The 23,804-nt window shown below is 40.7% G+C and overlaps 1 protein-coding gene across 7 annotated transcripts in view; it reads right to left on the reverse strand.

Moving 5' to 3' along the window:
* Dock4 (dedicator of cytokinesis 4) overlaps positions 1 to 23,804 on the reverse strand; it is a 418,252-nt gene that overhangs the window by 43,953 nt on the left and 350,495 nt on the right. For 5 of the 7 annotated variants that reach the window (XM_063238782.1, XM_063238800.1, XM_013152427.3 and 2 more), the window contains exons 28-35: positions 19,530 to 19,605; positions 17,598 to 17,698; positions 17,153 to 17,211; positions 9,295 to 9,443; positions 7,628 to 7,713; positions 2,937 to 2,963; positions 2,697 to 2,792; positions 1,792 to 1,852 (exon numbers count right to left, since the gene is read on the reverse strand). In XM_063238782.1, the coding sequence (XP_063094852.1) occupies positions 1,792 to 1,852; positions 2,697 to 2,792; positions 2,937 to 2,963; positions 7,628 to 7,713; positions 9,295 to 9,443; positions 17,153 to 17,211; positions 17,598 to 17,698; positions 19,530 to 19,605 (655 nt within the window). The remainder of the gene's footprint in view (positions 1 to 1,791; positions 1,853 to 2,696; positions 2,793 to 2,936; positions 2,964 to 7,627; positions 7,714 to 9,294; positions 9,444 to 17,152; positions 17,212 to 17,597; positions 17,699 to 19,529; positions 19,606 to 23,804) is intronic. The other 2 variants (XM_013152428.3, XM_013152426.3) reach the window with 1 other exon arrangement.

Here is a 23,804-nt window from a genome sequence, read left to right on the forward strand (position 1 = left end):
GGGCTGGAAAGGAGCTGTGTAAATTCTCATCTCCAGTGATTATTGATGGGACCACTGATTTTATTATGCTTCTGGCTTATTCGTGCTGGAGACTACATCCAATACATTTAGGGCAAAGTTCTTTCACCCATGGAAACTACCTCTTCTTTCTATACTAACTGAAGGACTGCACTGATTTGCTTACTTCCAAATGGAAGGCCTTTGTGAAAGAAAATGAAGGCAACCGCAGAGAATTCCTCTGGGAAGAAGCCGAGGATCTGCTCTGAGGTTATCTGGGAGACTTTGTGCCTGGAGGTGGGGACCAGTCTACAGCTTACAGAGAGCGCTCGGCTACTGATCCCAGGGACACACAGGAAAAATGGAGGCTGAGGATCTTGACCATGTTGAATGACTGACAAAGCAGGCAAAAAGTGGAGCGAGGTGGGAAATGTACCGTAGGGGACAACTATGCTCAAGGTTACAAGTGACTTCTTGGGAGAGGTCAAGGGTGGATGCACGGAGTCGGCTCGTGGCCTGAACATCACAGTTGAGTCTAATGACAAAATTTAGGGAAGTAAGTGCGTAACACATGAACAGGCTGTAGCCTGCAGAGGTCTCTCTGTTTTTAGGAACTAATATTGGAGGTGGAGCTGTAACAATTAAATCACAAATGAGAAGGAAGAGGTGGCTGTGATAAAGAAGCACACAAATCAGACTCAGAGATGAAAAGTTGTACAGCAGAAAATTAGGAAAACAAGTCACAAGAAAATGAAAGTTGCGAGCTTTGAAGAGAGACAGACAAAACAAAATCAAAAGAAAAAGCCTCTGAACCGTGACAAGACTGAATCAAAGCAGGGGACAGAACAAAGTTTCGAGGTGCAGCAGGCAGAGAGACCAATACAGTATGATCAGACTGCGACCAAAAACAACTCAGAATAGATAGATGGCGAGGTTTTATCTACTCCGTAAAATGTAAGAAAAAGAAACCACGAGATTCACAAATTTAGAACTGGAGGCACTCACTCTTCTTGCATTTCAAAGTTGAATAGACCATAATATCAAAACATTAATTTACTCTATATTAAAATATGAACAATGTGTACAGTCATTCCTTTGTTATAGGAATACTATCCTATTTAATAACTGGGTGGATGATATACTTTGTATAAATTTTGATTTGTGCAGTATAATTCTGGTTTGGACTGCTATTCTTCCATCATATTTAATTTTACTCTCAAAAATGTCTTGCTTGGATGATAAATTATATGGTCAAGCTAGTGAAAGTGCAAATCTTAACAACAGTGCTAATATGACATCAATTTGCAAAGAAGCCATGACTGAAAATGACTCTGTAAAACAGCACACTCCCAGGAGTTCCCCAAAGAGGAGTTCAGTAATGTTTACTAAATGTGGCATGCGTGTACCTGGGAGGAAGGAGAAGAACAGAGAGAAACTGCCAGCCTGGAGGAGAAGGACCTCAAGCCGGGGCTGCTGAGCTTTTGTCTCAGAGAGCAGCAGAGGGCTGTTAGAGGGTGAGCAGGGTGACAGGAGAAGCCGGCACCCCTCTGCCACCCACCCGAGCCCATGGACAGCCTGGCCCCAGCTACACCTTGGTCACGGGCCCCTTGCAGGACTCTCCGGGCTTTCATTCAACCTGCAGTTTGCTACCTCTCTTTTAAAACCATTTCTGAACTCTTCTAAGAAACATTCAGGGAGAAAAAAGCGTATTTCCCATTAAAAACATCAAAGCCCATATTTCTGTGAAAAAAGAAATGTTCCAATCAAAGGAGGAAAGGAGAAGAGACTACTAACCAGAAGGCTAACGGTGCAGCCAATCTTTTTGCCATCTACCTCTCCCATTTTCATGCAGTCCCTAAAAACAAAAAGCAACAGTCAGAATTCAGAACTCTCTAAAGGAAATGGGGACACAGACACACACATTCACAAGGGTCAGACGGCAGAGGCAATTTTAAAGTGCTAATTCAGAGGAATGATTCTGGGACTGATGTGAGATGGGAACCAGAGACTCCTGAGCAGTGCCCTGCGCAGAGTGGTACCATCCAGCCAGCATCCCTCCCGGGCCCAGGCAGCCCCAAGAGCGAGCGTGTGTTTCTTCACACACCTCCCACACCAGGGAGAAGCGGCCACTAAGGCTGCCCAAGGATGAGCCTGGGGATTTTGTTTTCAAATAAAAACACAACCACCATACATGTAAGTGGGATGAATGGCTTTCAAAGTCTATGTGATATGAACATCAAAAAATTAAATCTAGTTAAGGTAACAGTGTGAGTTTCATTCCCTGCTCCTTTTTGAAAACAGCACAGTGAACAGTGGTACAATCCTGTCACAGGGGCCTCGCCATAAAACGGTGGTCTACAGTCTTCACTCTAACATGCAGCAGCCCCAGAGGGTTTTCCAAGGAAGGGAGGTGAATCTGCACACACTCAAAAAGAGTGCTGTTTTTTTTCTTTCATAAGGGTTTTCACGAATGCTAGAAGCCCTCCCAGCTCAGCAAAACTTTGAAAGAACTGTCCAAAAACACAACAGAATGAAACATGAAAGCCCAAAGCAAAAACTCTGACCTAGCTGGTTGGATGTCTAGGATCTGATTATCAACTCGCCGAGTGATTAACCCAACGGAAATGTTGACTACATCCTAGTATTTGATTTTCTAAATGGGAGCATAGCATATCTGGAAAATGGGAAACTTGCCTTACCTGTAATCTAACAACCTCTCCATTAGACGAGTTACAGTGGCAATTAATGAAACGCCACTTTCCCTCCATGTTTCCCGCTCAATTTTCTTTAGTAAACTGGAAAAGAAAGAACCCAGGGCATTTTCAACATTTATTTTTATCAGTCACCATGACAACCATTTTACTTTCATCAGTACCTTAAATGCCTTAGCAACCACTGCAACATCTCACAAGTAGCACAATTTGCAAACAATGTCTTACCTAGGATAGGGACCAAATAGTGGAATTCTAATCCAGGAAGCATTGACAAAGCAAATTGATTTTCAGATTATCCAGGTCATAAAATAGGAATACATGCATATAATCAGATTTTCAAAATATAAAAGTAACTTGCAGCTCAAAACAATCTTTCCTAGCTTCTCTTACACTGAGGCTTGCGCCTTACCACATCAAATAACACTGCACAAAGCGAAAACAGGAGCACCTCCAAGTTAACTTTTAAGTAAGACCTTGCTTTATTCACATAAAAATATTTTCCTACCTCTCAGCAGAATGCATCTTCATCCAAGCAATTTTACTGCAATGCAACTGCTACAGGAAAATCCTTGTACAGGCGGTATGACGTTTTGCGTTTTTTCCTTTCACTTAACATTTGCCCACTCAATACATATTGTACTATCTGTGCGCTCACTCAACAGTTTCATTCATTTTGTCATTAATCACAGGATTTGCTAAGTGGTTGTTACAGCAGATTAATGACAAGCCCTGAACCACATCTCTCCTCCTACATCTCCCCTAATCTGAAACACCTTGGAGCAGAGGCACTATGTAAACACAAACTAATAAAAGTCAACAGCCATAATAATGAGGATCTGTTTTACTTTCACTTCCCTTCCTGGCAAATTAATATGGTACTTGGCAAGAGATTCATGACTGAACTTTCCCTAAAGATGAAAGAATACCAGCATGGTAATATGAGGATATTTCCTACTCCTCTGAATTTAACGATCATTTCTGTCTAAAATCTTGTTTTCCTTTCATCTTGATATCAGAAATAAGATCGAGAGAAAACATATCTTACAAATATAAATGAAGCATATCATATATACACTTAGTGGAGAAAGTAAACATTAAAGAAAACAAGCTACTTCGCCAAAGCTTTCATTTGTCTACGGCTACGTTCTCGCCTGATTTTCCTGCCCATCCCACCTCTTCGCTTTCTATTGCCGTTCAGTGCCCAGGCTCCTGTCTGGTCTCCTCATCTGCTGCCTCCGTGTTTCTAATCATTTGCTCTTCTGGCTCCGTCAGCACTGTTTCCTGGATTAAGGGTGGGTGGGTATACAGATTGCACAGGGAACAGATAGAACTTGCTCCCACTGGCTGTCCGAAGGAAGACCCTCTTGTTTATTTAAATATTTTCTCTTAAAAACCTCTGAACAGCACCTGTGTTAAGCTTAAATGGAAAAATGGTACTGAACAAGTCCTCAAGTAAAAATCTGCCTGATGTAGGATGATGTAGCAAATGCAGGATGATGTAGAAATCTTTCCAAGTGACAGCCCACACCTATATACTTAGAGGCTAAAAAACAAAGAACTCAAGGTAAGTAATAATTCTAAAAATGCACAGACTTCTTCTTTTTATGAGTCTCATTAACTTACAGAGCCGCCCACTGCAGTGAGGAATCATAGCTACAAACTTCTCTGATAAGAAGCAGCAAAGCTCTGCACAGCCTGTTTTCCTGACTCCAGGACCAAATGTTGGGGCTGAGTCTAGAACCCAATTCATCTGTGTTCTCAACCAGGACTGTTCCTTCTCCCAGGAAGTCTGCCGTTTCCCAGGTCACACTGAGAAGGACAGGCTTTCAGCAATAGGTGGAAACTATTTCTAGATAGCTTGGGTATGTCCAAATATTTTCACTCAGTGTATAATCATGCCCTTGTGCCTATATTCACTACATCCAGGACCCCATGTGACAACATGAAGAAGTGATTTCTCACTGCCAATTAATTAGGCTGCTCTGGCACATGCAAGGGGACCCCACACTTTAGGGAACAGGCTGAACCATAGCACTGCAGCATGATGTTCTTCACCAGCACCCCTTGCCCCATACCGGGGATTGATGGTTAAGTGGGTTTTTGCATTGAGCTAAATTTATTTAGTTTTATTTTATTATTTTTGAGGGTCTTGCAAAATTACTAAATTGCCCAAGCTGAGCTCATCCTGCCTCAACCTCCCAGAGTGCTGGGGTGAGAGGCCTGTGCTACAACACCTGGCTGCTTTCTGGGTCTTTACTCCATAATAGAATTGGAGGTGGAGAGTGGGATAGGTTTGATTCTCAGTAACAGGAGTAAGCTGAGACCATCATTCTGCAGCATGCACCAGTGCCTGCGCATACTCTTCTCAAGCAGTCCAAAGAAGACAGCTAGATCTGTAAGGCACCGTGTGCGGTTGCGAACACTTGCCCCCAAACGGATCTTAACTCTGTGATCATTAAAAAAGGTCTCTGAAATAATGTAGAGTCACTGAATTAGGGCAGAGGAAGGAACTGAGATGGATATTACATCTTCTGCAAACCCTTACAGGTCCCCTAGCCCGTGGGCAGCCCTACTACGTGCTCCCGCAGCACAGTCACTGCTGCATCCCAGCCCTGCAAAGTGCCTGGCATGGGGGATGCTCAGCACATCCAGAGGAACAGGGAGTCAGGTGACACAGGGCCAAGCAGAATCTAGTTTTGATGCTCACATTGTGGCCTGGATCTACAATTTCAGGGTTATCAAAAATTGTAAGTTCAACCGATTTAGAAAAGATACAGTATGAACAAATGAAGACAATGGTAGGAGTCAGGGAAAGATGAATTTTCAGGAAGGAAGGTACTATACACATTTAAAATCTCACTCTCAGGGGGCTATTTTGGCAAGCGCAACACTTTAGGGAGCAGTGAACTACGGCCAGCCTTTTCAGCTTCTGAACAAATTTTAAAGAAATTTTAGACATGAATTACAGAGAATAATGTGAATCTGTACCATAACGGCATGGATTCCTAATTCATAATGTGTGCAGTGACTCACTGTGATTGCACTAATTCACTGTGATTTCTATAGCCAAAATGGATGTTATTGTTTTTTGAAACATAGTTATTCACTCTCTTTTCTGAGCCCAGGTAGTAATATTTAATTATCACTTTAGATTTGACAAATTCTCAATATGCTGATCATAAAAACATGAAATAAAAATATTTATAGTAGTGTTTCTAGTAATGTGCTAAAAGTCAACAAAAGAATAAAAATCTCCACTGAATGAATCAGGTCCCTTAAAATAGTCCTAATTATAGAGGCTTAATATTTTAATTATTGGTTTGATTCTAATGTCAAGGTACATCTTCAACTTCAAAGTCACATTTATACACAAGCAATCCAAATTGCATGCTATCAGGCCTTTATTAAAGTAGGTAAAGGCATTTCAGAACTATGCCTGTATTTATTAATCTTGTGAATTTATTTTAAGTAATTAAACACAAAAATCTCAAGAGATTCATTTCATTGAGCGCTTTCTCATTTTAGTTCTTTGTTCAAACCAAGCACTAGTAACAGAAATGACAGCATTTTTCAAAAGCATTTTATTATATTGGATGAGGTTTTAATGAGAATTCTTGCTAAACTCCAGCTGTCATGAAAGACAAGACACTTTGTACACAAGAATGAACAAGGGCTGGGTGAATAATCATTAAAAGTTCTGGTTTAATTATAATATCAGAAGAAATTGGTGGTGTTCAGGGTTCAGTACAAAGTATACATTTTATCACCCACCACTGCCTCATGAAATTTCTATACCCCTTCCTGATTTTTCCCTTCAATGTTATTTTCCCAAAAGCCTCAAGAATGACTCTGCATCAGGCAAGGAGAGATCTAGCCAACCTATCAGGCACTAATGTTTTTCAAGCCCGTATGTTAATATCCACTGTTGCAAATTAATGATCCTAAAACAAGTTATAGAATCTTGAATTTGGTCATCTCTATTAATGCATTGATCTCTAGTTCTAGGTGATAACTGAGCATAACAACAAATAAAAGTATATTTTCTAACAGAAAAGCTTATTGCTGAATTATATTCTAACTTCTGGAGGCACTGCAAACATTTCCCAGGCTCAGGGAGTCAATCCTTCCTTCAAGAAGAAATACTCTGTCAGCATACCAGGTTTGAAAATGACTAAGATCCAGAGGGAATCATAGCGAAAACAAGTGCCAGAGAGTAATTTCAAAGCACCTAGCCCTTCCCTCGTGTCCTCTGGCTGCTCTTACAGGGGTGAATACTTGGGACAGGTGTATGACTGCATTATACTGATGGGAGCCACTTCAGTCTCCTTGCAGTATTCTGTTATTTCTTTCTCCTCCGTACAAATCCCAAACACATAATTACTAAAAATTACTTGCCTCTCCAATAGTCTAGTAACAAATATTTAAGAAGCAGTTAGTAAGACTGAGCAAACAATCAATATTGCTGGATTAAATCAGGTGCTGAAGAACAGATACAAACGAGATTAATTTTCCAACAACTAATCAGCCCAGGAGCTCTTACATCGGAAAGCACTGTAGACAAACATCACAATCACACCCCCCTGTTCTCCTCTCCCACTCACAACCCTACTTAAAATCATTATATTGCTGCAATTTTTTTTACATTATTAGGCAGGAAAAGAGTGAGATTTGTTATGTAACACTCATGACCTGCCCTAATCAGAGATTAAAATAAGGAGACACATCTAATCATCAGCATAATAAGATCCATTTTGCCAGAGTTAGGCAATTATCCTTTATTTCACACCCCGCAAAGACAAAGCACTCCTGTGAGATTCAAGCTGTCCTTGCAGCAATCAGCCGCAGCAGTGCAGAGCAGCTGAGGACTAACACCAAGCCCCTCAGAAGCAGCAGCTGGAGACAGACATGTTACTCACATACTGTTGAAGAGCTCACGGTATGTTTCGTCACCTTTGCCTTCTGACATCAGGCTGTCCAGTTTGTCAATTAACTTGGCTTCCACCTGAAACATACCCCGCGTTACTCTCATTTTCCTCCCCTCCATGAGTAGGATTTCTCGGCAAATTGAAAGATATTTCTTCACGCCAGGGGAAAAGCTGTAGTATATTTTGCGAAAGTGGCATCAGCCGTGGTTAATGGCAGCCATCGCCTTGGAATTGTAGGGGGCTAATTTAGATGGCGTTAACATGACTTCAGACTCCTGCCTGAGTAGCTTTTCCTGCTGCCAAAGACATCCATCTATCTGTGATTTAAACACAAATGCTTGCAATCCTATTTAAACATCTGAATTCTTTTTAAGGACTATGAAAACTGGCAAGTCCTCTTTCTTTTTTCTTTACATCACTATATATAAGAGCGTCAGCAAACTAGGATGCCCACATACATTAATTTAAATCTTTGGTGTGTTTTATATCTGTTTTCCTTCCTAAAACAGTTCGAGGCTGCACTAAATCTTTGCTGAAGTTGGGAACTTGTCCTATCCATGTACAGATGGTAGGCAGATAGAAATGTTCTAAGTCAGCAGTAAGCAGTAGGAGAGAGAAAGGACATATTTCCTGAAAACTGTAGTCAAAACATTTATGTTTTTAAAGATGTAAATTCTTTGGAACTGGAATATCAGAAAAGGAAAGATATCCCTTCATCTATCTGAGGCAGGGGAAGGGAGAGAAACTGAAACCCTCATATGGCCTGAGCGTTCAAAGAATCAGGAGTTGGGAGGGGGAGCTGACTTTGATGAAGGACTGGGCCTAATTATTCCTGGAGATTAAACTGAAACCAAGAGACAAAGACGAAGAAGAAAAGTGGGTCCCGTTATCAAGCGCAATTTTAAAAAGCCTTTTAATCACTTATTAGCTCTCTTGAAAATAAATGTATACACTAATATGCCCATGTTTAAGGTTCTATGTATGCAATACATACGTATGGCTGGTTGACAAGGATTTCTAAGGTTTGAGCAAGGTTTCATTATAAGTTCAAAGGATGGCAAGTGATTGGTGGGCACACAGGTCAGTGCAGTGAATCCGTGGATGGACAGCAGACCCAGCAGACACCTTAGATTAGATCTCCAATCTAAGGGCTTGGCGTGTAACAAGCCTGACTTCTTAGAATGGGAGTAGCATCCTTGGAAACTAAGTCATTGAGAAATGGGAGGTTTGCTCCTTGGAAATTTCCATTGTGAGAATTTCAACACTGCTTTATCCTTTAAATTAATTCTCTATGCTTCAAGATAAGAGCAACAAAACATACTGTGAATCAAATGCTCAATGCTAAGCCATTCACCAACTGCAACATGCAGACCATTGAGAGTTCAATGATTTTAAGAATCATTAACCCTCAGATGCCTCTGTGCTGTGTCCAACTGGGAGCAAAGAAAGCTCTGTAAGCTCTTAAATACAGACCTGGGCAATCAAAAGGAATTAAGTGGATTTTCAGCACTTTTCTGGAGGCTCCGGGTAACATAGGACAGGTGGCCTAGAATCTAGGTCTGCTGGCCAGTGTCCACTGCCCAGCCCCGGAGGAATGGAGGTGGCCAGGGATCCCTGGAGAGAAGCAGAGCTGTGCCGACCACTCTTGGAACACCTACCTGTTTAAAGTTGCCGCTCCGCCTCTGCTCCCAGTCCATCATGTCATGGAAAATAGGGATCATGACGTTCCGGAGATCTGGCTGGGGAATCAAGGTCACTTCCAGGAAGGGGCCGATCAGGGCTGGGATGAAATGAAGTTTGTGTTCTCCTAAATTGAACACAAAATGTGAGTTTCAGTGTAAGTCATCTTAATAAAATGTCCTAAGATTTGTTTAAAACTCTTGCCACAAGAATATTCAGTTATATAGTTTATCACCCCAAGTAAGAAAATACAAGACAATAATCTGTAAGACACATGATTGAAATTTACATATAAATTATTGAGAATTGGTTAGGTACATTATTGTACATTCATAAATTAAAAATGCGGGGGAGGGCCCAAAATAAATTAGAAATGCAGCTCAAAAAAGATACATGTGAAGGTTTTCAATATAATGAAGTGAAGAAGCAAGGTACAATAAAATATATACAGGAATACCTTTTCAGTAACTATATATTTTCATATATTTAGAGGATTATACCCCTTAATGGTAAAAAGTGACATTATCTCCGGATAGTATGACTACAAGTGATTTTTTTTGGAGACAAGTCTCACTATGTAGCCCAGATTGGTTTTGAACTCATAACCAGCCTCCTGCCTCGGCGTCCCCAATTACAGGTATGCGCCACCACCCCTGGCTACAACTGCTTTTTGTATATGGAAAAAAATAGGTGGCCCTTAGCAACATTATATAATTTTTCTGTCTTCCAAACAGAATAGACAACCTAAATAAAAAGCTCAATGGCAGCTCCAAAGAGTATAACCGTTTTCTGAAATGCATAAAACGGAATAATAGTGAACTCAAAATGTTGTGTCACTAAGTGCTAGCAGGTGTGGTAGTGACAGCGTTCACAGGAAAGGAAGATGAAGCGCAGGATGGGCACAGATAATCTCATGCAGAAGGTGGGCATGAGGCCCACTGCTCTAACCTCCTAGGTTAAATCTCATGGAAGAGTTTCTATTTTTATACTAAGAATAAGGCATCTGGATGGTGGTATAGATTGTCATCCCAGTGCTTTAGGAGGCTGAAGCAAGAGGATCTTAAGTTTGAGGTTGGCTTGAGGAATTGGTGAGTTAACAAGACCTTGCCTCAAACTAAAACATAAAAGGGCTGAGGCATGTAGCTCAGCACAAAACGCCCTGAGTTCAATCCTAGTACCACACACCCGCCCACACCCACACCACGCCAACACCACACCACACACACACATGCACACACACACAATGTGCTTGCCATGAAAAATACATTTCTTAAGAGCTAACCTTTAGCTCATGTCTACGTATACGACATTGAAGTATCCAATAAAAACCCCACGAACAAGCTGGGAGGCCGAGCAGAAGACAAACTGGCTTAAGGCAGGAGGACATTTCCTCCTCGAGGGGGGAAGTCAAGCAGTGATGGGGGCTGAGACAGGACTCCGAAGGTGGGAGGGACCAGCGTATCAAAGGAGGTGACTCACTAGTAATAACAGTAACAGCGGACACTCGTCACTCTGCGGCAGGCACTGCTTTGGCTGCTTTCACATGTAATTTCATTTCTTCCCCACAAAAAATCCAGGCGGTAGGAACAATGCCTCCCTCCCACACTGACAAGGGAACTCAGATCCCGGGTAGTGAAACACCTTGCCCACAGCCCCTCAGCCAGTGACGACGGTGGCCAGCATGAGGACCTAAGCCAGCTGGCTCTGGGGGGACTCCCTGGTCACTCTCCTGTGGATGGGACTCCACGGGGGCCATTAGGCCTGGCAGAAGAGTCAGATTAGGGACTAAAGAGTAAAAGAAATGAAAACAGCTGGCAAGGACTGATGATTTTTCCTCTAGATTATAGTTGTGTGAGGGCCAAGGTGAGGAAGCAAAGGAGAACTCGGTGGGAGGGCAGAGGGACTGCTTTCTTTCTGAGGGGAGGATGAGTCCCATAGGCCACCTGACCAGGGGAAAGTATCTGTCATTCTTTGCGGCTGGGAATGGGGATGGGAAGTCCTCACTCTCCTGTCTGGCCTCAGGAGGAGACCTGTAAACAGGGGCTTTCTTCCTGGCCTAGGGACCAGATCCTTTAGCACAACACCCCGTGGGGCCGGTGTGCGGCCCTTAAAGAGGAGACAGGCTCACGCCAACAGGAACTCTCCCCACGGCTGGGAGAGGCTACTGAGCTCAGGCAGTGCACGGAGAAGGCAGTTTGGAAACAGTGAGCCCCACGGTCTCTCTAGAAACCCTCATGTCCCTAGCCAGGTCTACCCGGAGGCTTCCCAGCTACACAGATCGTGCATTTCTTAAACATGAGTTTACTGTGGGTATTTTGGACTTCGATTCTGTGAAAGGCACCTAGCAGAGGGAGGTCTGACACCCCAGCTAGGACAGAAGCTGGTCCCGTCTATCAAAGATCTGCTGAGCGGCCTCTTGTCCGCCCTGGAAACCAACATGGCAAAGTGCAGATGAAGGCTCTATGCTTCTGGGGCTTTCCGCTTCCTCTGCGTTTCTGCATCCCGCTTTCTTTGGTACCAGGAATTGAACTTACAGCTTCTCGATTGCCTTACAGGCACTGTACCGCCTAGTTATACCCGCAGCCCTCGCTCGGCATTTCCTGCACTTGACTCTGAAGGACCTTCTACTACAGACACCTCCGGAACTCTGTACCAGAGGCCTGACCACGGTCAGTGACGCTGCCCCAGAGCCCTGAGATTCCTGTTTCAATAGGAACCGAGTCTCTTTGCCTTTGTTCCTCGTCCTGAGTGCCCTACAGGACTGAGGCCCTGGTGGAAGCACCCTGAGCCGTCTGTGAGTCCCTGATTCTCAGGACAGGGTGCCCACTGAGACCTCACCTGGCGGGGAGTCACCTCTCTAGCACACCCGAGAGCCACAGGGATTTTTACCTTGGGCTTAGTTTCAGTGTGAATTAAAGAGCTCAGACAAAGGGCTCTGAGTGCCCACACAGGGATTCAGCCCTGCAGCCATCTGCAGGCCCCTGCCCACCTGCAAGTCCCTTTGATGTCCACTCCGAAGTCACACAATGCTTTCCTGTCTCACTGAGTTTCATCAGTGGTAACTTATTTGTTTTTCCATCTCTAAATTACTTGTTGTACCCACTGTGCATGGGGAAGAAACTTATCATTCCGGTGAGTTCCTGCCTTTATTTTTGACCCAGGTCATCCTTTGTCTTTCCCAAAAGACGGCTTTGTTATCCACATCAGAGCAAGAACACCTCAAAAGAACTTCCTTGTTAATCTGTTTTTCTCAAAAAAGAATGCTTTTTAAGACCCACATACTCACTGAAATAGCAACTCACTGTTCCCACCCCCACCCCTACCTTCCCAGCACACAGATTCAAGTAGGAAACCAGCAGTGAGCATCTGCAATTCCTCCCTCAGCTGCTTTTGTCAGGGCAGGAAGCACCCTGAGCTCAGTCACTCTTGCTGTCACTTGTAAAAGCCAAAACCCACTATTTATTCAAGTGAGAGAAAGAAAGGCGGAGGGAGACAGAGATTCCTGTACACACAAAGACTGGCCAGTCCTTGGAAGAGGGTGAGCAGCTCTCACAGCTGTCCCGTGACGCTGCCCAGGGAGTGGCTGACAACCAGCCCCGCAGAATGCAGGGACAAAGGCTGGCTTAGCATCTGACTGGCAGCCTCGGCAGGCCTCTCTGCTCCCTGGAAATTTTGCAGATTTTGGATGTATGGGAAAGAAAGTAAAAGGAGGAATACACAATAAATTATTTCACTTAAAGAATATAGTATCAAAGTCCATCTACTTAGCTATAAATGTCTCCCATTTAACCTTCTTTATGACTGAGTAGTACTCCACTGTACTAAAAAAAACCCCACATCTTTTTTATCCATTTGTTGGCTGATGGGCATTTGGGCTGTTTCCAAGATTTAGCCATTACAAACTGCCACTACAAACATGGGTGTGCATCTGTTGCTGTGGTATGATGCTTTAGACCATACTTTTAAGTGAAACAAACAGGACACATATATGTAAATATCATGTTCTCTCTCTGGTGTGAGAAACTGAATGTATAAATAAGAACCAAAATGTTAATAGATATTGTGAAATAGGAAGAATTTGTTCAAAGGGAAAGGTGAATGAAGGGGAGATGGAAGGAAAAAGAAACAATGAGAAAAAAAAAGATAACAAAGCTTTGTCAGTAAGGAGGGGAAGAGGAATTGGAGGGAGGGGAAGGAAATGGGAAAAAAGGAGAAACTAAGACCTCATCTGCAGGTACAAGTTCCCTGTGATGAACATGATCGTTATGATAGCTGATTAAAGAAATAAATTTCCAACTAGTCCTGACAGTTCTCCTGTCGCTCAGTTGGTAGAATGAGCCACAGAGCTGCTATGGTACTATTTTACGTTTTCAATCATTTCGAGCATCCTTTGCTTGTCTAATGAAGATTCATCATTAGTATGCACCTTGTTTACCACCATTTGCTTCAGAATTTTGAATCTCCTTTCAGAAAAATCTCTTGTTTACAGACATCTTACAATCCAATCTTTTTGTAATTTTCAATGTATACAGAACTACAGAGAATAGTAAAACAAGGACACAAACCCATCATCTAGGTTCATAATTATGAAGATTTTTGCTAATTCTGTTTTACCTAACACCGTATTTTTTTTTCCTTAGAGGATTTTAATGCAAGTCTCAGGCATGCCATTTTACTTGTACAGTACATCAGTATGCATCTTTAATCTACAGGACACTTTATGAATATAAGAATCCCAGTGTCTTTATCTTAAGTTGAATGTTAATTTCTTAACTAAAAATGCAGTCAATATTCAAATTTCTCTGGTAGCTTAAGACACATAATTTATAATTGTTTATTTTAATCATAATCCAAACAACGTCCATATATTTCATAGCCTAAGGAAGAAGCCATAAGAAACCACACGTTCATTTAAATTATGGTGCAAGAATGTATGGAAACCGCCTTCCTTGCTGGGAACACAGACTCTGTGCAAACCTGAACAGGCTTCCTGACCATGGAAAATTTAATTCCTACTGAACTAGCGAAGCAAAATTTTGAGCTATGTATGGCAACGGCAAGCTAAACTTCATTTAAATGATTTCTTTTTAAACCAGAGATTCAGTACACTTTCCTCATCTCTAACTGCCAGCCACATGGTCTTGTTTTGAAGTATTTAGGGCACCTGCTACTTGGGCTGTTGGAGTTTTATATTTATGCACACAGAACAGCCTGCTAGGGATGTATTGATTTCTCTACAGCAGTTTCAAGACACTGTGTTTGCAAATGTAGCACAGAAAGCCCACTTTATATTTAGTAAGAACGTGAGTTCACCCAAAAATGGAAAAATTTATCCTTGCCACAAGATGTGTCCCCAAAGCAGGCACATGGTTGTAAAGGCCAACCGCCGTCTTTGCAGATGAGTCTGCAGGTATTGGCACAAGTTGGTAAAATTTTAGCAGGGAAAATAGGTACCTTTTCCTCTTAACAGAATGTTTCTAGCCCTTTGACTTAGATAATAAAAATCTGAGGAATGACTCACTTCAGAAAGGGTGTTCACTTATTACTAGTTGGTCTTTACTCGTCAAAAATAAAAGATTTTACCAAAACCTCAATGAGGTATTATCCCATTAAACTGGCGACCATAAACAATCAGGAAGTAAAAAGCATTGGCCAGGATGCAGAGAAACAGGAATCCTTATGTTCTGTTGTTAGGAATGTAAAACAGTGCAGCAATTGTGGAAAATAGTATGGTAGTTTCCCAAAAAATAAAAGTGGAATCACCATATGACGCACCAACCCTACTTGTGAACATACATCCAAACGGACTGAAAGCAGGATTTCAAGCAGGTTTCGGTGCATCCGTTTTCTCAGCAGCTTTATTCACAACGGCCGAAAGGCAGAAGCAACCTAAGTGTCCACTGATGGACGCACGGATAAAGACAGTAATGTCTCCCTATGACGGAGCACGATTCAACTCTAAACAGGAAGGAAACTCCAAACATGGATGAATCCTGATGCCATCTTGTTAAGTAATAAATCAGTCACGAAAAGACGAATACTGCATTTTTCCATTTCTGAGGTACTCGGAGTAGTGAAATTTATTGAGATAGAAAGTAGCATGGTGGTTCCTGGGCTGGACGGGAGAGACAGGGAAGCATTATTTCGTGGGTATAGAACTTGGCTTTGCGAGATGAACGGTTTTGTAGATAATGGTGGTGGCAGAGCTTGGATGCTGACGAGACTACTTCTTACAGCTGCTGTACATCGAGGAATGGTTAAAATGGTAAAAGCTCACCTGTATGCTACCACAATTAAAAACTTTTAAAAATTTATTATTTTAAGTGTATGAAAAGAACAGTGTTCCCAGTGCTCCATATACGCTGGGGACAAGTGGCTTAGCCCAAAATTTAAACAAAGAACCCAAGACTTTGTCCCCAGGATTCCCTGCGGTCTCTCTGGGGAGAAAAGTCCTGCCTTGTCTACCCGGAGGCCTTTGTTCCTCAGCAGATGGATCTTACTGGGGCTGAAACATAAAGTAGCAAAGCCAATGACTGATCCCTGTAAAAGGAAAAGGGGCTCTCATGACTGCCCAAAAGATCCAAGACTAAGAGGAGAGACAGTTAGACCACTTGGCTGAGTTCTGGGCTTACTACACACTAAAGATCCAAATATTTACTTACTCAGGAAAAGGTTTAAACTTTTTATAATTCAACAGTTACTATAAAAGCACCTTTAGTACTACAGGTAGGTTGACATACAATTTTAGAATTCTGTCTCTAGCACACACAATTCAATGTCTACTACTTAGATGACTATGGTTAAAAACTAACACAGGAAGTTCCAGGCAGTTCTAGGTCTCAGACAGCTAGCAAGGTGGTCACAGGTAAGTGTGTGAGATGTAATGACCAGATTTCAAAATCCTTCAACTTTATGTTTAAAAGAAGTTAAGTCACTAAAGTAAAATGTGCTTTTCCCCACTTATCCTCAGCAGAATAAAAAGAATCAAATGACCATCTCATTGCTCACTCACAGAAAACAAACCCTAGCATCTCCAAGTTGTGCTTGGATACATCAAGAGAGGACACTCATGTCATTACATAACAACCCAAGTAGGTCGATCGCTTTAATAAATCACAGAGGAATTAAAATGCAATAATAGTAAATCCTCTAAACTTGTACAGTTAATATATCAAATTAAATACTACCAATCTCTAGAAAGAGACCCTATGCTAATGGATTTTAAAACAATTTAAACAAATTTAATTTTAATTGTTTTCAAATATTTTTCTTTTCTATGCAACCAAACTTCTACCATTATTTGCTAGAATAATATGCTGCATGCACTGTGGCAGCTTAACAAAATTGGATCTAATAGTCTCTTAGCAACTGCAGATGCTTTTGAAGTCCTTTGGCTATACTCTTTACGATGCTGGTCAGTGGCTGGAAGGTTTTTTTAGAATGGTGAGGCTTCAGCTAATGTTTCATGAAGCTTTAACTAAATTGATGATGATTCATAGCCTCAATCAGAATTTGAGAAATTTTGAATTGTTACAGTCCCAAATTCTGAAAGGTTAGCTCTTTTCTAGAAATGATATGCATAACGTTGGAGTAATGCTAGATTCTAAAATTTATCATTAATAATGAAATATATACAAAGGTGATTTTACAGACAGACGTCAATTTAAAGATTAGTTATAGCCTTTTTCAATGCAATAACATCAATTACTTTTTACAGACATCTGTATTGATTTAGACATTTGGTTCAAATGTTGCCATGGTAAACTGGCCTTTATTTCTTCACTTAAAAGTACGACTAACTGCACAATGGAGGTGGAGTGTCTTCTCATCACTTACCTAGGTTTTGCCACATGCTGAAAATTTCACAACCCATTGTTACCCGCATGTCACCATACCTGTAATAGAAGAGAAGCCAAGCCTGACACAAACCTCCAGAACAAAGAAGTTTTCGTGTTTTTTTAGAATGCAATCTAATACTCTGGATTAAATGACAAGATATTTTTAAAATGTTTATATTTTTATTGTGACGCCTTTCAATCAGATATTCACATAAACATTTCAGTGAAACAGATGTTTCATAGTTTTTTGTTGTTGTTGCTATACTAATTTTGAGTCCTGAAAGATTCAGGGCAAAAGATTTCCATAAAAATTGCTGGCTGTCCTTTTGGCCACTGCTTTTCCACATGTGATTTCCAATTATGGACATTCTGATCTATGATTCATTTGGATAAACACTCTTTAAAAGGCAACATTTCCCACCCGATTATATACCGGTACTTACTTTTCTAATACCTTTTTCTTTTTGGAAGGCGTGAACATTTCTAGCTGCAGACACAACTGGTTTATAAAAATGACTGCGAGGTAAAAGTAGGAGTCCCAGATCTAAAATGAGAACAAGATATTTCAACACTACTGTGTCACAGAGATATTTACATGTAAAGTGGCTTCTCTGTGCTTCAAAAGTCCTAAGTGGATGGAGGTTAAACTGAAACAAGTCTGGCCATGACTTGATAAACATCGCGGCCAGACATGAATACAGAAGTGATCATTATACTAGTTTCTCTACTTTTGTACAATATATGCTTTGAATTTTCTATAGCAGAGAAGTAAACTAACTAAATGAACATTAGCTATTTAAATATTTCTTCAAAGTAAAGTCCTAGACTCCATCAGCGTTCTGTTATATGCTCAATGGAAAATGTTCTGTTCCTCTTGTAACATGTCTGAGTATCTCCAGGTAGGCGTAGGTATAAGATAGATTACTTTATTCCTGTGTAAAGTCAGTTTTGGAGCTCCCCTCAATTCAAAACTTTAAAAAATGTATATGCTTCCTTGGATATGTTTGTTGCCTTAAGACAGTATTCAAAAGTTCTCTGCCCAAATCTTTTGAGTCTATATTTTTCTATTCCAGATACATCAGAAAGAGATCAGGATGAAATTTCCTTATACAAAGTTACTAAAACTCATACAGGACATAGTAGAAGGAAATGGTGTCTATACTGATACCACACAAAATTAAAGACAAACAAACTAGAATATGACAAGGAATGGCTGTGACATGTAAAGTGCTCTTACAAATAAAAACCTATACGATTTGTAAAATATGAGCTTTAGTCAATAACTAGTAACCAGTTAACAACTAATAATTAGTAAATGCAAATTAAAGGGGAAATAGTTTCCCCCTTCTACAACTGTGAAAAACAAAAATGAAACAACAAGAACAACAAAAAACTTGTTTCTTCTTGTGTTTGTGTAGATGCAGAGAAACAGGTAGTTAAATATAATTTGTACAACCTTTAAGTCAACAATCTCACTAGTAAATATTTATCTGAAGAGATAATTAGGGACATATGCCAAGCTTAATTTTGTGAGGATGTACATAAAAAGGGTAATTTATAAGATTAAATAAAAGAAAAAAAAACAAGTATCAAAAAGTACAGCTCTGATTGTTTGATATATCACTATAAGTTATACTTCAGGGAAACAGGTAACCATTAAAATTCCATTTTATTGTACCTTTTTTTTGGTATTTTCTACATAACCAATTAGCAAATTTTATTACATGATGTATGAAAAATGTTGTTCAAAAAAGAATCAGGAACAAAATGCCACAATAGAACCCTTATGGATCTTCGTTTTTTTGGGAGGTGGGGTGTGAGGGACTGACCTCAAGGCCTCATGCTTGGCAGGCAGGTGCTTATGCTGAGGAGCTAAATCCCCCACCCCTTTGTTTTCTACTTATCATTTGGCATTTAAAAATACAATAATTGAGAATCTGTAGACTCCCTGGTATATCATCATAGGTACTATATAGAGAACTCTAAATCTTACTAACTGCATATTTTTTCATTAATTCAGTCTAAAAAATTGGACGCTAAAGAAGGGAGAAAAGCGTTTGTAAACTTTTCTTCATATAAATTCTATTTTTAAAAAGTCTTGAAAATATTGTGTTCTAAGTTGCCTCTGTCATGCACTGTAATCATACAGGAAACAGCAAGAATTACATTTTATATTAACAGTAAAGACCTATCTTCCTTCAAGCAGCAATTTCCACTAGGCTGAGAAACATTATTATAGCCCTATCTTGTTCCCCCAAATCATGAGAACTGTTCTAGTGTTATTCAGAGTTAAGATAATATAGCCCAGGAAAAAAATTGGTAATTTCCTAAAGTACTATGTGAATCTTTTAGCCCGAGACAGAATGGATACTTACCTTATAGTCAAAGTTTTCATTTAAGAAGTTTTTACGAAGTGCATCCGAGAGGTACAGAACTGTAGTAATAATAACACTAGAGATAAAAAGAATACATTTTAAGTCGAAAACTTCACCTTAGTGAAAATCATTTAATAGATAAGAATCAAAAGCAAGTGAGATAAAAGAAAACCTCCTTCAGTATGCACTTGAATGTTGGATAATTCAAAAGAGGCACCAAGCAAAAAGGAAAAAAAGAAAATTATTGAAGTCAGTGTCTTTGTAAAATGATACATAGAAAGATCTATATGAAATTACAAGACTCAGAAATGCATTAATATCCTGACATCTTGCACATTTTTATTAATATCTAAACAAAACAAAATGTTTAATACCAACCTAAAACTCCGTACTTGACTATCATGAAGGCAATGTAGCCTAAGATGAAACAGGACAAAGTGAAAGACTACACCGTGTGTTTAGCAGACGTGTTCCTGCTGTTCTCCCCCATTTAAGGCACTGGGGGACATCAGAGCTAGGGGAGAAGGGCCATCTCCCAGGGTGACAAGACTGCTGCTTAAGAAACAGCAGTGACCGAAACTGTCTCTAACCCAGGACCAAGCCACATGAAACCATGCGTGGCACAGGCATTTTGAGAAAGGGGTAGCGCCAAGACAGGACAGAGGAAAGCCCAACTGGTGGCTGTCCTCAGCCATGTGTTTTTCTTGGGAGGTTGGTGGGCATGGTTGCCTAGTTCTAAAATTCTGTGATTTGTTCAAAAGCTGCTCATTTTTACAGCCATAAGAGTACACAGTACGTTCAAAACTGAATGTTTCCAATTTAATGTGAGATACATTATACTGAAAGAAGGTAAGTCACCCCTCACCACTACTATAAACTGAACACCAATACACAATGCTTGGTATTTAACACTTCTTTGGCATTTTCTGAGATGCATGCACAGTACGGGGTTATGATGCAAAGAGTCCCAGTTCTTATCATAGCATTTAGGATTGAAGGGTAGAGTTGTATGACCCTAGATAAAACAAACAAAACAAAACAAAACAAGAGTATGCTCCTTGGTTATAATACTAGTAAAATAGAGAGAAGATGAACATTTACTTATTAGAAGACTATTTATCGACCTTGAAGGATATATAAACGTTCATTACTGCTATCATCTGCTGGAAAATTCACTATTAAATCCTTTTGTGGGTAAGAAAACACTAGGAAAGCTAAGGATTCGGGTAGCTGAAGGCAGAGTTTCAGCAAGGTAAGGGGAAGAGAAGGAAATAACATTCATTGGCATACCTGGTCCACCATGATCAGGAACTATGTTATATGTGTGCGTATTTTATAGGTGTCATTTGTATCTTCCAAAGAATCCTACTGTGAAAGTTTTGTATAAGAAAATCCCTGAGACTGAGGATTCCTGCGGTGTTTTCAGCCCCCAAAATAGCAGATTTCATCTTAATTTCATATTAAAGAGATAAATCTTTGCAAATGACTGTACAAAGTAGCAATTTTCCATAGACTCTAGCAAAATTAATGATAATTGAAAAAAAATCATTGAAGTTCCCAAAATGTACTCAAGTTTTACTATGTGAAATTAAATCTTAATTATTACAAAATGAAATGCTATCAGGCAAGGAAGTGGTTCTTTTGCCTTCCATCCAATAAAAGATCACTGAACTTGTAGGTTTAAAGAATAAAATTTTTGAAGGCATTACGTGGTTGCTCAGTGGTAGAGCATGGCTTAGCACGTGTAAGGCACAGGTTCAACCATGAGCATTGAAAAAAAAAAACAAAAGGAAAAGGAAAAATGTATCCTTTAGTGTTTGTAAGCACATACTTTCTACTTTGATGCTCAAAGGAAATAAACACAATCCCAATATGCCTGGATTTCCACCTTTTGGCCAACAACACTGGCTTGGACTGTTATTCAGAAATAATAACCTGTAGGATTAGTGAAACAAGGCACAGCTGGGATTTAAACAATTGGGCCTCAGGTCCTAGAAGGGCGCTGACAAGCTCAAGCTCTCCACTGAGAAGTTATTCTGCTCCAGGATTATCAAACTGGTTTTTATACACTGGGTCCCAATCACACACATAATATTCATGGCTTCAGGAAACACACTTGCTGGGGAACAATGAACCTCTGAGGCCTTGCTCCGGAATTGTGAGTCTCAAATGGGCTGTGCACTAGAATCACTGGGCTTCGGAATACAGATATCTGGATCACACCACAGAGAGCCTGAGGGCTGGTATGGGGTAAAAACCAGACCTGAGGCTTGTGGAAGCTCCTAGATGACTCTCACATGTACCCAGAGATGGCAACCTTTGTTTCTCCGATATTAACAGGCACCTGTGACCTAATCATGATCCTGAGACTTGAGATTGCTGTGTCTAACAACTTTCAGCGGATGCTAATGCTCCTGAGACCTGAGAGTATGGATCGCTAGCAAGCCTCAGGTGATGCTAATGCTACTGGGTCCCAGCCCAGTGCCAGAAGAGCAAGGCCTGGGGAGGCCTGCATCAAGAAACAACCACCTTCTAGCATATTCCCCACATTCTTCTGACTTTTGGAGGTTCTGACTTCTATGGTTCTTTAACTTGACCAGCAGACCTTATTTCTAGATTGAACACCTCACGCTCTAGCCAGGGCTGCTTCCTCATTGTATATAAAGAGGCCCACAGTATAGGCCCACAAGCTTTTCAGGGGCTTTGGAAAATACTGAGACCTGAAGAAATGTTATAAAACCAAATTACAACTGTGAAATAAAAACTAAAAAACATTCTATAAGATGTAATGCTGAATTTTCTGAACTGTTCAGTTTGATATTCACACACTTTTTCCTCTGTCAGACAATTACAACTTACCTTTGGTTACTTCACAAGAATTCTTAAATACGCATAAATGCTGAGAAATCACAATCGAGCAAAATAAAATGATTTCTCTACAAGCCAATAATTTAACAGAAAAATGTAAAAAATGTTTTTAATTTTTTTCTTAAGCAAAAATATCTACTGTGGCAGGTAAATCTACTTAATATATCTGATATTATGAGGAATAGGTCATCCAAAAATAAGACTTCTTAGGGCTACAAAGATCTTAAGTGACTCTTTTTTTTTTTTTTTTTTTTTTTTGCACCAGGGAACAAACTTATGACCTCACACTTGCATACTTCAAGTGCTTCACTGATGCCTGTAAGTTTCACGCCTAGTCCCACAGGCAGCTCTGAAGTGTCCACAGTAAGTCAGCCATGGAAAGGGACCTCTCACAGGTCCCCAAGCCAGCTAAAGGCATTTATGTATTACTGCCTCTCTACTGTGCTGGTAATTGTGGAGCTGAGAGACTTTGTTTGTTCCAATTTATCTAAAACCACGTGGCTCCCTCCTCTGGCTTCATCCGTTTTCTCCTGATTCAGTTTCTGAATACCAGGCTATTTCAAATCTCAGGGCTCCAACTTAATAGCTGAGCAAAGTCTGCAATCTGCTACCATGAATGCTTTCTGCCACAGAAATTTAGACACAAGGATTATTTGTGACAACCATAATCTATGCGCACAGAATAAAACAAGCAAGAGGAACCAGTGCACAGGGAATAAATTATTATTCATGGCTTTCCAGTTGCTACCTCATTCTTCAATTTAGGAATTATCTTCAGTCAACCCTATCTCTCCCTGCTAACTCCATGCCTCACAGAAAACTCCTCCGCTGCAATTTGTTCTTTGGAAAGCTCTTCCTGTCTGGTCATCTGCTTAAGCACAGTCAGCTCCAACAACTCATCCATGGACCAAGAGAAACACCCTGTGGATAAATGGAGTATCAACAGTTTTGATGTTCACACACTGAAGGACTCAGAACATCTAAACCTGGGGTGCAACTTCACAACAACCTGGTGGGTTAGGTGGGGACAACAGAAGTGGGTTCAAAGACACTTAGGGAAGGGGAAATCTCAGCCATTGAGGGAATTCATCCACTGGAGTGCTTCTCGCAGGGGTAAGAACCACCTGGAGATGCAAGTGTCAGGGCCTCACCACTGGACATGGAGTGGTGGGTTTCTGGCAGGGCCTGACTAGGTCATTCTGATGCGTGATCTGTCCTTTTCGTTTTGAGGACTTAAGTTACAGACAGAAGGGAAGACACTATAATGGCTTGGATCTAAAGTGGGACCCAAAGTCTGACGTGCTTGGAAGGTGACTGGATTATGTTGTCAGGAGTTGGGGCCTGGTCCAAAGAGGCAGTCACTGGGGTGTCACCCAGCAGGGTGCCTCTCACCTCTCTGCTTCCTGG

The sequence above is a fragment of the Cavia porcellus genome, unplaced genomic scaffold, assembly GCF_034190915.1.
Source record: "Cavia porcellus strain 051 isolate PalLab524CR breed Dunkin Hartley unplaced genomic scaffold, mCavPor4.1 scaffold_2, whole genome shotgun sequence".
Taxonomy (NCBI): Eukaryota; Metazoa; Chordata; class Mammalia; order Rodentia; family Caviidae; genus Cavia; species Cavia porcellus.